This window comes from Hippoglossus stenolepis, chromosome 3, assembly GCF_022539355.2.
Source record: "Hippoglossus stenolepis isolate QCI-W04-F060 chromosome 3, HSTE1.2, whole genome shotgun sequence".
In the NCBI taxonomy this organism is placed as follows: Eukaryota; Metazoa; Chordata; class Actinopteri; order Pleuronectiformes; family Pleuronectidae; genus Hippoglossus; species Hippoglossus stenolepis.
The window spans coordinates 25,288,399-25,305,751 of record NC_061485.1 but is presented as its reverse complement, the minus strand read 5'-3'; the positions used below and the strand labels follow the sequence as shown (position 1 = coordinate 25,305,751).

At 41.3% G+C, this 17,353-nt stretch overlaps 1 protein-coding gene and 2 non-coding genes across 3 annotated transcripts in view; 1 reads left to right on the top strand and 2 right to left on the bottom strand.

Annotated features, from left to right (window-relative positions):
* Positions 1-483: 483 nt before the first annotated feature.
* On the bottom strand, positions 484-555 carry trnae-cuc. The gene has a single exon. It is a non-coding gene; the product is annotated as a tRNA-Glu (tRNA).
* A 1,424-nt stretch (positions 556-1,979) lies between these two features.
* On the bottom strand, positions 1,980-2,051 carry trnae-cuc. Its single transcript has one exon. It is a non-coding gene; the product is annotated as a tRNA-Glu (tRNA).
* Positions 2,052-3,393: 1,342 nt separating this feature from the next.
* Positions 3,394-17,353, top strand: part of shq1 (SHQ1, H/ACA ribonucleoprotein assembly factor) — a 41,676-nt gene continuing 27,716 nt past the window's right edge. The window contains exons 1-8 of the mRNA XM_035152045.2: positions 3,394-3,466; positions 4,415-4,581; positions 4,779-4,843; positions 9,803-9,931; positions 10,068-10,243; positions 10,331-10,443; positions 10,541-10,638; positions 16,979-17,136. Of these exons, the coding sequence (XP_035007936.2) occupies positions 4,439-4,581; positions 4,779-4,843; positions 9,803-9,931; positions 10,068-10,243; positions 10,331-10,443; positions 10,541-10,638; positions 16,979-17,136 (882 nt within the window). The 5' untranslated portion in view covers positions 3,394-3,466; positions 4,415-4,438. The remainder of the gene's footprint in view (positions 3,467-4,414; positions 4,582-4,778; positions 4,844-9,802; positions 9,932-10,067; positions 10,244-10,330; positions 10,444-10,540; positions 10,639-16,978; positions 17,137-17,353) is intronic.

Genomic DNA, 17,353 nt, shown 5'->3' with positions numbered 1-17,353 from the left:
CAGCGGATATTATTAAGAGTTCAAAGTAGTGAACAACAACCTCCAACTAGCAAGATACTTACCTGAACTAATTCCCTGAAGATGGTGATAAGTTGTAAATACTTCAATTAATGATTTTGTCTATGGAGGGCTAAATGTGTTCACTGTTAGCAGGTATTCTAGCGTCGCTGCGGTATTTCTCTGTACTGACTTTTGAGAAGGTTATTAAAACAGTGACTTCTTACAGGTGACCATTCTCTCCCCATTCAGTTCACAAACCATCTCCACCCCAACTTCCGTGGACCTAATTTCTTAGACAATAGCAGGATGGATCTATGACTTACATTCACACCTTGACTCAGGTGACCCCCAATGACCTACCTATTTAACATAACTGACATGGATTGTGCGATATTCTCCGTCGGATTCATTCTCACCTGGATGCTATCTTGTGTTGACAAGTTTGGCACATTTGGCACATATTGACAGTTTTCAATAGTTTAGTTCCCTGACCGGGAATCGAACCCGGGCCGCGGCGGTGAAAACGCCAAATCCTAGCCACTAGACCATCAGGGACATATTTCTTGTTTTGGAAGGCACCTGGTCCGGAATTTCTGGCATTTAAAGGGAACAGGAGTTGAAGTACCACCAACTACTTCTAGTGGTGGTGGTAGTGCACAGAAACAAAGTTCGTGTTCCTGTGAAATTATGAATGGAAGAACATAGTTGTAATTAGATGACACTCATCTCAATTTTAAGTTGATCTGATGAAAGCCCTGGGACAAGTTCGTCAAAGTAAAAATGTGAAAAATGTGAAAAATGTGAAAAATGTGAAAAATGGCCACTAAATGCAAAATGGCGGGCTTCCTGTTGTGTTTTTCAAATTGCACCTACAGACTTTTTTGTTTGTCTGGTCATGATACACCTGTGTATCGATTTTCGTGAAGATCGGTCAATGTGAACTCAGGGGCTGCGTTCCAGGGGGTGCTGTTGAGCCATTTTGCCACACCCATTTAAAATTACTCCAGAATACGTAAATTTTCACCACTTTCTAATTTTCTGCAAACTTTGGTAACGATTTGAGCATGTTAAAGCCCTCAAAAAGCCAATTCATTTGCCTGAAAAAAAAAAAAAATAATAATAATAATAATAATAATAATAATAATAATAATCCTTACAATTTCAATAGGGCCTCCCACTGTTCAGTGCTCGGGCCCTAATTATGAGCTTTCTAATAGGTTTCCACCACTGGCAGACATTTTTCCTCCACCTGAGTCTATTACTCAAACGTTTCACTTTGTACTACGAGTTGTACAAAAGAACTGTGCAAACATTCATGTTTCTGCACACGTTGTAACTTCTGCAGGGTTTGATCTGTGGAAGCTGTCAAATGACCCCATGGACACTCTGTAATTCATTTACTACTTGTTTCAATGCTGAGACATCACACATACTAAAAGGTCTTACATAGTCTTTTAGCTAAGAAAATGGCATGGTGAATAGGAACTTTGGATGCAGCCAGTGGCTGGGTGACAGATGATATCAGTAAAAGTTAAAAGCAGTGAAAAAGGCAACAATCCCAAATAGAAAGATACTGACCTGATCTAATGACTTCAAGAAGTACTTACAAGAAGACAGAGGGTTTGAAGCAGGGAGTGAAAGAGGCCATCTTTGTCGACCTGATATAACCATCATGTAAAAGAGGAGGCTGTTTAAGATATCGACTTTCAGCAAGCTACAATGCACTGTCTAGTTCTCTCCCCATTCAGCTCACAAACCATCTACACCCCAACTTCCGTGGATTTAATATCTAGAACAATAGCAGGATGGGTCTATGACTTACAGGAATCATGAGTCATTCACACCTTGACTCAGTTGACCCCAATGACCTGCCTACTTAACATTACTGATATGGACTGTGCAATATTCTCCATCTGATTCATTCTCAACATGATGCTCTTCTATGTAGGCAATTGTACTCAAAGTATTCAATAGAGTAGTTCCCTGACCGGGAATCGAACCCGGGCCACGGCGGTGAGAGCGCCGGATCCTAACCACTAGACCATCAGGGACAGCTGTCATGCTCTTGAAGGCAGCTGGTCAGGAATTTCTGGCCTTTAAAAGGAGCAGGAGTTGAAGTGCAACCAACTACTTCTAGCAGTGGTGGCATTGCGCAGAAACACTGCTCGTGTTCCTGTGAAACTATGAATGGAAGACCGGATGGGCTGTGTGTGAGAACGCAAATATTCGAGGGAGAGGCTCAGGACTTTCTCTGGAGTTTCTCCTGCCAGCCCCAAGTAAAAACTTATGATATTGTCGGAATGAGCCAATGTGAGAAAAAAGCAGGAAATCCTACACACAATTCATCACAAGCAAGAGGGCATGTTGATGATGTTTCTAACATGCGACAGACGCAAAATAGAAAAAAACTAAAAGAATACAAATATCTCAGGAGGGGTCACAAGTGCAGAAGACAGTGACAAAGATGTCAAGAGAGCTCTTAGTGATAAGGACGGACACTGGAGTTGATGTGAAAAACACGTAATCTCTGCAGAAGAACTTATACATTATGTCCTGACTCCTGTTTGCTGCGCCACCCATCACCTGATGGTGATCTTACCAAGATTTCTGTGTGGGTGTGTATGCATCTGAGTGGAGAATCTCCTGCTGCGTTGTTCATACGTAAGGGGCAAACTCTGGAAAAAAATACGGACCCAATAGTCCAGACATCCTCCGGAGTTCAAGTCTAAAAGCGGATTTGGAGGATAAATTGGCTTTAAAAGCACCATAATGGCCTCTCTATTATACTTCCTATGTGACTTTTAGGCCTCTCTTTTTTTATTTTTATTACGGTTTACTCATACACTTTTTGCACCTAGAAATTATAACGCGTGCGTCTCTCTTTGTGGATCTTGCTTTATTACCTTATATTGCACTTTTCTCTTTAATGTATTCATTTTTTAGTGCTCACAGGATGGATACTCTTTGTTGGGGTCAATATGGCTGAGAATGGGTTAATTTTCCCATATTTGTTCCATATAAGCTTACAAGTCGCATTTTTTTCAATTAAATTCATTTGGAGCTGAAATCAGATCTTCGATTAATTCTTCTTCTCAGTGGAGAAAAAAGAAACTGTAATTATTTTATTACTTGATTGATCAGTTAAGTCATTAGACAATTGGAGACATCATATCAAATAATGTCATGTCATATGTCATGTCATATATCACATCATAGAATTTCATATATCACAAATCATGTCATGTGATATAATATATCACACCATATCATCACATATGATATCATGTCATGTTGTACATCTCAAATCATGTCATGTCATATATCATATCATATATCACTTATCATATCATATATCACAAATCAGAACATTAAACTGCCTGTTTTCACAGTGTAGTCCGGTAAAACATGGCCGCCGCCCCACTGTGGAGCTGACTGTGGTTAGTGAGAAGAACTGAGTGTTTCTGAGGTGAGCGACTGTTTATTCCTGTGAACTGTGTTTACTCGTATTGTGCTGAGTTGTGTTGACCTCCGCCGATGTGAGACAGACAGACAGGTTCCTCTGCCTGCGGAGAAAAGAGGATTGTTTCAGTAGCGCTATGTTAGCATCACTTAGCTAACACTGCTGCTGTGCTGCTAGCTGACACACACGAGGAGACCTGTCATGTGTTAGCTTAGCAGGCTAGGAGCGAGCTAGCCCTGAAACTTTATTGCTCCGTTAAGTTTGTGTGTGTTTTATCCTCAAATGTGTTCGACTCACAGATCCCCGCATCATGTCGTGTGATTGTGAGGCTGTGGTTTAACTCTGGATCATTGTAAGACAACACACAAACCTGATTTCCACTAAATGTATCATTTGAGAGGTTATATATTCGCTCAGTCCATACATTCACGGAAATAATCACACAAGCTTGCAGTAGATTGATGCTGCTTGAAGGAATTAATTTCCTCTTAAGATACTGGTTATGCCGGAGATAATCACAGGCCTTTAGAATTAATAAAACGGGCTCCGTGAGGGTTTGAGGCTTACACACTTTTGTCAATGTGCGATAACTTTATAAATACCTCAGATTCCCACTTAAGTCTGGTATGAAACAATACAGAACGGCGGGACTGTTCCCAGCTGATTGAAACCTAAAACAAATACACAGTTAGTAACTTGCTGCAGTGGGAAACCTGTCGTTACGTGTGACACAGGGTTTGTTTACAGTTGTCACCATCTGTGTGGCACATGTGGGCTGCTGCTGCTTCTGGACACGTGATCACCTACAACAACATGTAATAGAGTCAGCCACCAGGTGGCGTGCTGTAGCCAGGTGGGTCATGATTCATGATCCAGCCTGGCTAACTGCTGTGAAATGTGATTCCCATTCAGACTAAGTGGATTTTAACATTATCCCCCTCATTGACTCCACAGGTCTGTTTTACACCCGCATTCACAATGATAACTCCTGCGTTTGACCTGAGCCAAGACCCTGAGTACTTGATCCTCAGCATCCGTGTGCCCTACACTAGAACATCGGAGTTTGACCTTTACATCGACGGATCAGACTTCAAGTTCTATGCCAAGCCTTACTTTCTAAGGTGAGTTACCCATAAGCATAAACTGATGTAGCTTTATATCTGTGTTTAAGCTTAGGTTGGATGAAAGGGGAGCAGCACCAGCTGACTTTAATATACAGGCATTTACTCTATCTGTAGTAAAATGACAAGTGAATAGGAAGTTTGTCTTTGGTTTTATTAGTTATCACCATTTATGTATATATATATGTTCTTTCCAGATTAACTCTTCCTGGAAGAATTGTGGAGGATGGGAGAGAAAAGGCCAAGTTTGACATTGATAAAGGTAGGTTCACATTATTATATCATGACAATATGCACAATGGCTATAAAACCGCATGACTCATCACAGTAGTTTCATGAGGATATTACAAAGCAAAATGTCAGTTGACATATTTCACTAAAGGTACTAAAAGCTGCGGGAGTAAAGGGAGACAGATACTTGCAGTCTTGCAGCTCCCGTTTAACAATCTGAGCATGTTCACAGTTTGAAATGGCCAAAGTTTACTTTTTACCCACAAATAAACAACATGATTTACCAGAGATTCTGTGAGGAGGAAAGTAAGCAACTTAAGAGTTCTGTTGGAGGATGAAATACCTTCCAGCAGTTTGCTTATTTTGTATTAAACTACATACTGACACAGTGGTTTCCTGGTTAGATCTGTTCCTTCCCAAATCCTTTGTCAGAATGTGCTGTGATGTCCTTCAGCCGGGAAAAAAATTCAGATTTTTAAGTTCTTTAGAAATGCAGTGTCAGTTTGAAAAGATGGTCACTCGGTGTGGATGGGGGAACCAGATATACCATATGTTACCAGTGTGTAATGTTGAAGGTAAATTAAGGTTCAGATTTGTAAATCTGCTCCATATAGTTTAGACCAAGAACTGGAATTTTACTGAGACTGTTGACTCAAATAGCAGTCTTAACGTTGACACTTCATTCAGGTAGTGACTACTTAGCCTAATACTAGCTGCACTTTACAAAATATAATTGAAATCTGGCAACACTGACATGATTATACCCTCGCAGCATTGTTGCTGTGTGAAGCTCTGCTGTTGTTTTTTTTAAATCTGCTATCAAATTTGTTTTCAGCAAGACACAACACATCTACTAATGCTGAGTCTACCCAGTCGACAGGCTACTCATAAATAATTGATCACAGGTTCCAGTGTGTTTTTGCTCAACACTGATTTTCATGGCTGGAGGCATAATGTTTTCGGGTTGTCTGTCTGTCCCATTCCAGTGAACACGATATCTCAAGAACGCCTTGAGAGAATTGTACCAATTTTTGTACAAACATTCACTTGGATTCAAGGATGACCTGAATATAATTTTGTGGTCAAAGGTCATGGTCACAGTGGCCTCACAAAGCACATTTTTGCCTTGTAAGGCTGATATCTCCGGAACGCCTTGAGGGAATTCTTTGACATTTGACACAAACATTCACTTGAACTTGGATTTCATTTTGGTAACCCAATGTCAAAGGTCAAGGTCACGTTGGCCTCATGAAGTATCTTTATGTATTTCTTGAACATGATATCTTAAGATCAGCTTGAGGAAATGTCTTCAAATTTGGTAGAAACGTTCACTTTGACTCAAAGACGAAGTGATACATTTTTGGTGCCTGAAGGTCAAAGGTCAAGGCCACAGTGACCTCACGTTTGTCCGTAGGGAATTTAATTACATCTGGTACAATAAACTTTGAATTATGGATGAACTGATTAGACCTGATTGGTGATCAAAGGTCAAAGGTCCCTCTGACCTCTCGAACACATATTTTGCCTTGTGAATGTGATATCTCAGGAACATCTCAAGGGATTTTTTTTTCAAATTCGGCACACATGTTCACTTGGACTCACTGATGAACTGATAAGATTTCAGTGTTTAAAGGTTGAGGTCACGTTGGCCTCAAAAACATGTTTTTGGCCTCTTGAATGTGATATATAACACAGACTTAAGGGAATTTCTTCAGATTTTGATCAGTTGTCACTTGGACTCAAAGATGAAGGGATTACATTTCAGTGGTCAAAGGTCACAGTGACCTTATATGAATCAAGAAAAAAAGAAATATGCACATGGAAACTGCACTGGTTGGCAGAGGCATAAAACTGCAGTGCGGTAATTCTAGTTCTGTTTCAGTTACTCAGTAACTGGTTTGGCACTGCTTGCTACCGTCAACTTTTACTGTAGCTGATTACTGTGTAATATCGAGGCACAATCTCAATAAAAGACTAAATAAGTCATGATGTTTCATAGTGTAAAGTTTTATTCAAACAGCACAGACAGCAGTTGGTACTGGCGACGTTTCATTGGCTGTGACTTCATCAAATAATTGAGCTGTTCGATTCATCCTCAACACAGTGTTTGGATGTGTTGGATCTATTGTTCCCAGCCTTGCCAAATTAGGGAAAAGCTTCACTATTCAAGATGTCATTTGCATCAGGAAAGGATGGATAATAACAATGAGAACAATTTCAACAATTATATGATAATGATGATAACATAATGACATCCCTAAAATCTACTGTATGCTTCTCTTTTATTATGTACAATATAAAAATGATCATTTGAAAAATTATTATGAAAATATACAAGGGGCCGGTAAAACTCTAATCTACTTGTCAAGTAGGCCAGTTCGGAAAAAAGTTACGCTGGACAGGACTCTGCGGCTTAGTCACAAGACCACTCAGGTTTCCCAAACTGGTGTCACCTGGCTGGGTTTCCTGCATTATTCTATCAACGTTCAAAAGATGTATAGACATTTTCAGTATACATTTTTTAAATGATGAACACTGGTGAACAGCATCATAGACATGAAATTTCTTCTTGAGAGCTTGCAGAAGTGACGTGATGAGGAGGTGCAGTGTTTCCCATTAACAGACTGTGGCATCACCCAGGCCGCCTGAACAGCTCTCCTGCTCAGGGGAAGCTTACACAGCCGGGGAAGGGACCCAGGGACCCTGGACAGCTCCACTGGCCCAGCTAGAGTGTGCACGGCCTGGCCACAGCACCACCCAGACTGCCGGAAAGCACCCAGCTCTCCAGGCTCACAGCGCAAGATGCCATGGGCAGTGTTGGTTGCTTAGCAACATCCAAGCAACATTCTGATGCCCAGGCCTCACCGCAGTGTCTCTGAGGCTTCTCAATAACTCACCAATTCATCGTTATGAATGATTATGATGATAATCGTAATTGTGGGCCCCCTCAGGCACTTGGTGCCCCACACACAGTGCATGATGCACGTGGTGGGAGCGGCAGCCCTGGGTATGTGTGAATGTGACCTGCCACTGGTATGTGTCAGACAGAGACCAGGTGTGTGGGTTGCATGTGATATGTTACAAGTTGGTTAAAAAGAAATGTCAGTTTTAAAGTATTTAAAAACCAACCAACAGATTTTAAGTAGCCTGTATATATTTGATGAAAATTGGAATCCATACACATTCACGCAGCACAGCCTATTTTAAAACCAGGGCTGCTTTTGCTTTGCATGTTAATAGTGACCAGTCAGACAGTTCTGCAGGACCCAGAAGTATGGCTGTAATCAGTCAGTGTATGGCAGTCAGTGATTGATCCCCGGGGAGTCTTTAGTTTGTACTTGAGTCAATCAGCCCCAGTAAATGAACCCACTGATCATGTTATTTCATCCCATTTAAGGAGCTGCTGGAACCATCTGTAATGTCATAATGATTACAGCCTGCAGGCTGTCGCTACTATCTCTCTTCACTGTGACAATGACGGGCAGCTCACACAGAATTTTCTTCTAATATATAACAAGCAAATAAAACATGATAATGGCTATTGGCACGAGGTTCGCTATTGTCTTTACATCACTCTCTGTCACTTTGATCTGCCTTCGCCTTAATCAGTTGTAATGAAGTTGTCTTTATGGAGACGTCTGCCTTATGGACTCTGACACCTCGTCGCCCGTCTGTCAGCATGGCCCCAGTTAACACACTGTGTCTAAATAAGCCTTTAACATCTGCTAATAAAGCTCCGCTAATGAGTGTCCTTGTTTAGACTTATAATGAGCCATCATTAAGATCTGTCTTCCAGGCGCTCCATTCTGCAAGACCTGCAACTCAAGCACTTATTCAGCTTCTATCGTAAAGTGCTTGTAAGCTTTAACACTTGGGTGCATTGAAATTTTATGAGGTCTTTAGGCGACCATCAGATTATCGCTGTGGCGCAGGCAAATCATTTTTATTCATCTCTTCAGTTTTAATAGCAAGGGCTTAATTTTTGTAGTATTGCACGTGCAGGTGGCTGATTTATCTGCTGCTGCTTGTAATAAAGATAGATTTATTTTCAAATTCAAATATGGGATTTGTCAGAAAGTCATCAATCAAATGTTTTCTTTAGAGTTTAAATAAGTAGTTTAGTAAAGTTGGTGATCAGTCAATGGCTTAATAGTCGGGTACGTATTTCTCATGTTCACTTGTCTCACGTGAAAATCTTTGACACACATCAGTTTAGGAGTATTTAGTCATTTTCTTTTGATTCAAACAATCTCAGTTTTGTGAAAATGAAAGTCAGAAAGATTTGCTGGGTTAAAACCGGTGCCTTTTTTGGCACACATTTATCTTTTTAATACGAATGGTATAAAACTAAATATAAAATCTTATCTTTGTTTATCTCTGATTAAAAATTACCTATTTTCTCATAGCCACAAAAAAGTACTTATCATTTCACTTAAAAAACTCATTTGAGAAAGTGCAAAGCACCTCTAAAATTATGAATCGATTATCAAACAGACTGACAGTCTAACATGTATTTGTTCCAACGCAATAAATGTACTATGTACATTGTATCTGCAGGTCTAAGGTCAAAGTTTAAAAAATCAAGTTAGTTTCCCTTACAAAACAGGCTTTAACATTTATTAAAAAGTATTTATTTTACTTAAAGTCTAAATTATTTTCTCATCTCTGCAATATTTGTAGTCCTAAAATGTTGGATTATTGTATGTGGAGTTTCAGTCAGCACCATCAGACCTGTAGCAAACACTGTCACCACTACAAGCTACAGTAACTTCACAGATCATTGTCTCTTACTGGTCAAATTTTAATTTTAGCAAAAGCCTTGTTTCATTCATCATTTGAATATGTTAATGTTCAAAAAGACCTTTTAAGATTTATTTAGGTTGGTGAACATGAACCATGTGTGTATTAAATAACAGAAACCTGAGTTGTACAGTAAACAGGAGCTTTGTAATGGTAAAAAACCTTTCCTTCACGTCCCATCTCGCTGCAGGTCTTTTCACTCTTCGGGTCCCGAAGGAGACATCTGGGGAAAACTTTGAAGGACTTCAGATGCTGACGAGTCTCCTCGCACCAAAGGGCTCCCGTTCAGCAAAACCGTTGGTGGAAGATTTAAGCTCAGGTAAGTCAATTTTATACACTGATTTAACTTGTTCATTTACTGAAAATCATTCATTGGAAAACATACACAAGGAAAAATATTAAGAATGAAGCAGTATTAATCTAGAACCAACAATACCTTCTGAACATTTTTAAAGGATGCAGTGAAAGTGTCGGAGATGTTGAAGAGGAGGAGGAGGATGATGATGAAGAAGAAGAATTTGACTGGCAGGTTGAGCAGGAGGCGTACACAGAGAGCTCCGAGGAGGAACTGAGAGCCCAGCAGAAATATGGCTTCGCCAACCAGAGGTCTGGAGTGTTTGCCAGATTACAGGTAACATCTATTTCTGAATGAGATTAGACAAACTAATAATGTTAACATGACACCACAAGGCCATTAATGCTGTGAACGTTCTGACAGGAGGAACTCAGCGATTTGATCGATATCAAGAACCCAGAGGGAACAACAGCAGCAGAGAGGAGGCAGGCGAGGCTGGAGGCAGAAGCATCTGCCTTTTCACCTGACCATTACCTGTGAGTTTATCCAAGAAATAAAAACCCTCTGACTCTGCTGAAGATATGGAGCTGTGTTTTCTACGCTATTTTTACCGTCATCCATGTGTCATTGCAGTGCTGATTTATTTGAGGACGATGAAATAAAGGGCCTGCTGAAGTTCAAACCATGGTGGACAAAGCTGAGTCCTTCTACAGTGCAGGATGGAGAAGCTGGTGAGTTCAATTTATCTCATTATAATCTTTAAAAATGTAGTTAATCCATTGTTTCATCAGAATTGTGCTGCTAGAATCAATCTCAGGGTTGGCTCCTTAACAAAGGTTACACAACTATGTATTTTTTTATTAAATGTTTCCAGTGCACAGATATATATCTAATATATCAAAAACTGATTTAAGCATTAAGTACCAATACAATAATAAGTCCTGCTTTAGAATATGTGCAGAAGTTTTGTCAGCAAAATGTGCTCAAGGAGTGAGTCCCTGTGACAATTATAATTAATTGTATACAATATAATTAGGTTGTTATTACTGATGCATTAATTTAAAAGTGGCAGAATAATGTTGTAGCTGGTAGAGTAGATGTGACTTCAACAACTTCATATGAACCTTAATAGTTTTACTTCTGGTCCTCAAAGCCCCTCCAAAGAGTCACAGGAGTAATCTGAGCAGTCACGACATCATTTATTTGATAGAATTATAATTGAATTAATTATAATTGTATAATTTGGTCTTTATGAGCAAAAGGGGAAAACCATTCTCCATTGGATCTGCTAACAACTCAGACATCTGTGACAAAGTGGCTCAACTGAACACTAACTTCTGTAATTTATCACAGAAACCACTTGTTTAATCTTAACATTATATTTTCATTGTATTTTATGAATGAACATTATCCTTTGATGTAAAATTGAGTGAAAAGCAGCTACTTAGTATGGCTATCAGATAAATGTAGTCGAGTGAAAAGTACAATATATCTGTCTGAGATGTATTGGAGCAGAATTTTAAAGTAGCATTGAATAGAAATATTCTAGTGAAGTAAAATTGTTAGAGTTATACTGAAGTCCACAGATCTAGAAAGACTCGAGCAATGGAATCATTGGAGCACAGTAAACATGGGTAGAACACATGGGAATATTCACTTTTACCCTTATGCCCAATGATTTAAAAAACCTCACACATCACGTTCATTCTTGTGGATCATTGGATTTTTCAAGCAATTAAGTAAGCAGTGACTGAAGGCAGCCAGAAGGGGGCAGGAAGTTGCAAAAAATTAGAGTGCAGTCATGCATTGTTTGTTTTTGATCAAATTGAAATACTGCTTGTTAAACATTTTATTATCTACTTGTATACCACTTAAAAATTCCAAAACTCGTATGAATAGCAATAAAACTGTATAATGAGAGATCTAAATGGTAACGTGTTGGCTAAGCTTGATGTGTGTCAGGCCCTGACATTGTTCTCTGACGATATATTAATCCCCAAAGGACACATGAGTCTTTTTACTGCCCCGTAGCAGAGGAAGGTCAGAGCTCAGCTCGTCGGCTAAAGCTGCACGCCCCGACAAACAGCCTCAGGGCTCTTCCACCAGCAAAGACACTCGCATTATGAGAGATTGAACTTCGACCTTCCCTAATCACCGCCTTTCTCTGGTGCTGTTTGACCAATTTAAAAAACCACAACTGATGAGTTGGAGGCAAATTTCTACCTTCTTGCACTTACTATAATTTTCTCCAAAATGCTTGTTTTCTTTTAGCAAGTCATTTCCTGTCTATTTCAAACCAGTGGCTCATTTACTCCGACTGAAATACGTTGCTTGTTGGCTTGAGCCTCCCAGTTTCATTTCTCCGTACAGCTTCTTGTACAGGAGCGATAGCCTGTGAGGCCTCTGCGCTGCAAGAGTCTATTTAATTGTGCCATCCCACTCCTCTAACAGCCCGCTAATTCCAGCACTTCCACTGTTTAAGCGAGCACAGGGCTCACAGCCACAGCTTATGTGCAGTGCATGGGTGCCGTACGCTTGAGAGAGGATTTAGATTAAACAGATAGCATTATCGCAGAAGGGAGTGAAACCGGTCGCGTTTCCACCAGCCCGACCGCTGAGGAGCAGCCATCAGTCAGCAAAGCAAAGGCCATTAGCTGCACTCTTGGGTTTAGCCTCCAAAGAACATTGCGCTTCCCAGTAGCCCCGGCGGCTCCCTCGCCTCATTCCGCATTCGAAGACTGAGTGGCTCAGTCGGGAACCCGGGCGTAGATAAATGGGCCAAATTAAACTTAATGGCTTGATTGACAAGTGGAATAGCATTAGCCACAGCTGAGTGTGAAGAATGGCGTCGGTCAGGAGATTTAAGCGGCTTGCCATCAAATCTTAAAGGCTGGCTTGTGAGTTTAACTGTTTGTCATATATTTAAAATGGAGGACTAAAACTCCCCTCCACCCATGTGGGTTTTTAGGCTTTTTTCCTGCCGTCCTTCGCTTCTGCTAAGTCTGATATATATGTCACCTGACAGATGGATGTGGTCACAAGTGCTAATGAAGTAGAAAGTGGCCCCTTTGTGCTCTCCAGTGTTGGGGGCCAGCACATTGACAGGCCACAGCTGCCCACTGGAGGCCTGTGTTCACACACTGGTTCAGGCTAAATGGTCCTGACAGCTCCGTCTCTCTATCTGCTCCACTTTGTTTTGGCTGAGTTCTAGAAATCTGACCTTTGACCAATATCGTCTTCTGTGAACATTTTACGCTACTACCACTTTACCCAAGTTTACACTTTGAGCAGATTGTGCCATTAGCTGCTTTCATACATGCACTGGACTCTGCAGTTCCTCCGTATTTTCACCAGAGGAAGTGCATGTGTGAAAGCAAATGTCAGAGTGAGACCCTCCGCAGTTTCTACTGGCTTTCTTCACCTGGCCTCCACGTATTCCAGGAGAAGTAAATGTGTGAACACCGCAGGGGATTCACCATGAACGAGTGGGGGGGGGTTGAAGACACTTCCAACACACCACAGACGTAAAAATATAAAAAAAGAAAATAAATAACATCCAGTGAAAAAGCAGTGACACAAATATATATATGACAAATATATGACACCAACGAAGACGTTAAGAGAGTTTGTGGGGATAAGAGCCGACGACGGTTTCAGGGTGCTGTAAACAAAATCCTGTGATCTATGCAGCGGAGTTAAGCGTCCCTTCCTGCCTCTGTCTGCTGCAGCCGGCTGCTCCACCTCTCACCTGAATAATGCAGAGGATTTGTTGCTGTTGTGAACGCGTCTGTGCAGAAAACCTCCTGCTCTGTGGTGCATGTGCTAAAGGAAAACTCTGGGTAAACTATGTAGCTAATTCTCTGGATTTCACCTGCAGGTCATGTCTGAAAACGGCTATTAAGTTCCCCTCTGATTTATACTTGAAATGATCACAGCGTGTGCGTGCACAAAATGAACCGTATCCGCCATCCAAGGTCATACGTTGCATTTGTGAAATTCTGGGAGCGTTTTCCAACCCTCAGCAGTATTGTGAAGAAGCATATTTACTCCATGCCATCGGGCCATCTGGACCTGTAGAGAGCATTGACAAGCCAGACTGCCGTGACTGGAGGAATTAGGTCAGAAATTAATTTGCAAGCAGGAGAAGTCCACATCCACTGTGCTAATGTCTGCTAGAATTGATTGGCTGCGTAGAGGAAATGAATGAACGTGGTGTTGGGCACATCTATCAGCTCTGCTCACCTCACCTCACCTCACTGCATTGGCTCCAGAGTTAATAGAAAATATATCAGCATCGTGTGGCTGCTGTGTCCAACTCGCAAGAGGGTGGGTACTCTGTTTCAATTTCGATTTTCCCTGTAGTTGTTGTTTTTAATTACTGAATCTGAGTGTGTTGTGCAACATAATTTCTCCAGCACAGATGGCACTTGTACCGCTGAAATCTCTAGGATCCTTTTTGTGTGAACAAGGAGCCGTTAATACATTTTCTTTGTCAATGTTTGTATTGTACATAAATCTTTTCTCCAACATTTTTAATCTTAAAGCACTTGTGCGTCCATGCATTTCTGTCTGTGATCCTGGTATTACTCATGTTGTGTGGACCTAAATCTGTTTACATAGTCACAAATGGGGACTTGTTTTCCTTTTGGGGACAAAATAACAGAAGTCGTCATAATTTTATCATTAGAATTTAATGTGAAGACATGTTTTAAGGTTTAGGTTACGTTAGATTTTGTTTTTTGGTTAAGTTGTGGTTTAAGGTTCCGTTTAAGGGTAGGCTTAGGGTTAGTTCTCTAGGAAATCCATATCAGTCAATGTAATGTCCTCAGATGTAATGCAGCATGTAGTGTGTGTGTTCATGCGTGTGCCTATGCGTGTGCCTGTGCTGAGAGACAATCTGTGCACGTTTTCTTGCTTATCTGATGCTTGTGACTCTGTAAGTTCATGCATTACATCACTGGATTCTATGTTAAATTTTCATCCCCTCTCTCAATCTATGTGTCTTTGCATTGGTTTGAAGAACAATGCATGCAGATGTGGGTGTGGGGATGTGTGCGTCTGTCTGTGAGTCTTCTCCTCAAACTGTGCTCTCCCGCTGCAGCGTTGAGAGACTCGGGAGGCACATGCAGGGAGCTAGCAACTGACGTAATGCAGCGGGAATCTCCTTCCCAACAGAGCCAAGTTACCGCTGCAGCCAGAGAGAGATCGTTTTAAAGTGCTGTGTGTGTGATTGTGAGCTTGTGTATTTGTGTTCGTGCTCCAGCCAATACACGTGTGTCTTGCTCACCGGGGTTTCAGTGCAGAGTCTCTCCTCCCCTCATGCAGGGAGACAAAATGCTTTCAGCTATTTCATTAGGTGCTGGGTGAAAGGATGAGAACAGCTGAGTTACAGCATGTTCCTGCAGACATTCAGTGCACCTTTCAGCACTGAACGCTGCAGATAGCTTAAATGGGATTGAAGTCTGTTTGTGTCGCTCCATTAGGCTTGCCACAAATCCCCATTAAGCAGATGTCTCTTTCAAAAGGCAACAGTTAGTGACTTTGCAGTGAGCAGGAAAGCAGAGGTTTTGAGATATTTTCATATGATGGATGGAGCTGTGTTTTCTTAACGCAGAGCTGTTCCGCTGTCAAACACATAGATGGGATTGAATTTACTAATTTTGTGAATTTCATGTAGGAGGACTTGGCGTATTTTGCTTCTACTGCTTATCAGGCTCAGTCAGGTGCCCTTTAACAAGGCTCTTTGCCCCCAACTGCTCCAGAATAACAGTTCATCAGCCAACAGTGGAAACAGCTTAACGATAGGAAAATGGCCATGTCTCCTCTTCCTTTTCCTTTTATTCTCTCACACACACACACACACTCACACTCACACTCACACACACAGTCGTGTCTACATGACTTCAGAGGACAATACATTGACTTACATTAGCTGCTTTCAGACATGCTCTGAACTTAAGAGAATCTCTGTAAATTCTCCATAGGGGCTGTATGTGAGAACACACATTTCAGAGTGAGAGGTTCTGCTGCGTTGTTCATGTGTGAAATGCAAACTCTGGATTTCTCTACGAAATGTGGACACAATTGTGTGGACACACACACACACACACACACACACACACACACACACACACAACTGTGCATCAGGGGAAACATCTGCTATGGTAAAAAGCTCTATACTGGGACTCATAGATTCCTGCTGTGATTTTAAAATGAGGATGATGCATTTTCACATTCACTCAGTGTGGATGTAATTTTTATGTAGCCCCTTTATTAAGCTTCTTTTATTCTATCAGTGTTATAATGCGACACTGCGCAATTAATCTTCATACATGTTGGTTTCAGTCATTAGTTTGTATTTCTACCTTGTGGCTGAAATGTGTGTTTAAATGATGATGTGTCGTGGTGGAGAAGGTCAGACACTCCCTCTTTGCGTTCTCACATACAGCTCCTCCTGTATGTGAAAACACAAAAGTCCAAGTCAGTTGCAGCGGAAATTCTCAGGCGTTTCACTGCCAGCCCCTTGTGAAATGTCCAAATAATGTCCAAGGGAGCCCTATGAGAATACAGCAAGAGATTATACAGAGAATTCACAGTAAGCGTGTGGGCGCACAACTGAAATAAACAAAAAGAATACAAATATCTGAGGCTGAGAAAGCGGAGCCATACAAGTACATGACACTGACGAAAGATGTCAACTTGGAAAGACAACAAGATTCCAGAGTTTTTGGTGATTGAGGGCCGACACCAGTGTTTATGTGCTGAAAACAAAAACGTGATCTCCTCAGCAGAATGTACACATTATGTCCTGCTTCCTGTGCTCTACTCAGGCGCCACCCCTCACCTGAACACTCTGTGTTGTTGTGAACGCATCTGATACGAGAATCTCCTCCTGCTGCGTCATTCAAATGTGATAGACATGTCTGAAAACGGCTTATGTGTTCAAACGAGTGTATGCATGCATTCCTTTGCAAACCACAGGCCTGTTCTGGGCTCTTTCAGAATATACCAGTAATACTTATGGTGACTTTAAACTCCACATCTAACTGTAAAATCCTTGTCCTCGTGCAGCTGTATCATTCACTGATGACGAGAAGGAGCAGCTGAGAAAGTTCACAAACCGCTCCTTCCTGCTGGACAAGACATCCCGTCACCAAGCGTGGCTCGGCCTCGCGGACGTCCTGCTGGCTTATTGCTATGAAGTGCGCTCTACAGACGGAGAGCACAATGTGAGTGTGAGTGAGTGTGAGTGTGTGGTGTGTGTGTGTGTGTGTGTGTGTGTGTGTGTGTGTGTGTGTGTGTGTGTGTGTGTGTGTGTGTGTGTGTGTGTGTGTGTGTGTGTGTGTGTGTGTGTGTGTGTGTGTGTGTGTGTGTGTGTGTGAAGAGGCAGCTCCTCATGAGCAGCACTTAGCCTTGGTTGACAAAGCCCTCTATCCTCAAATCCTT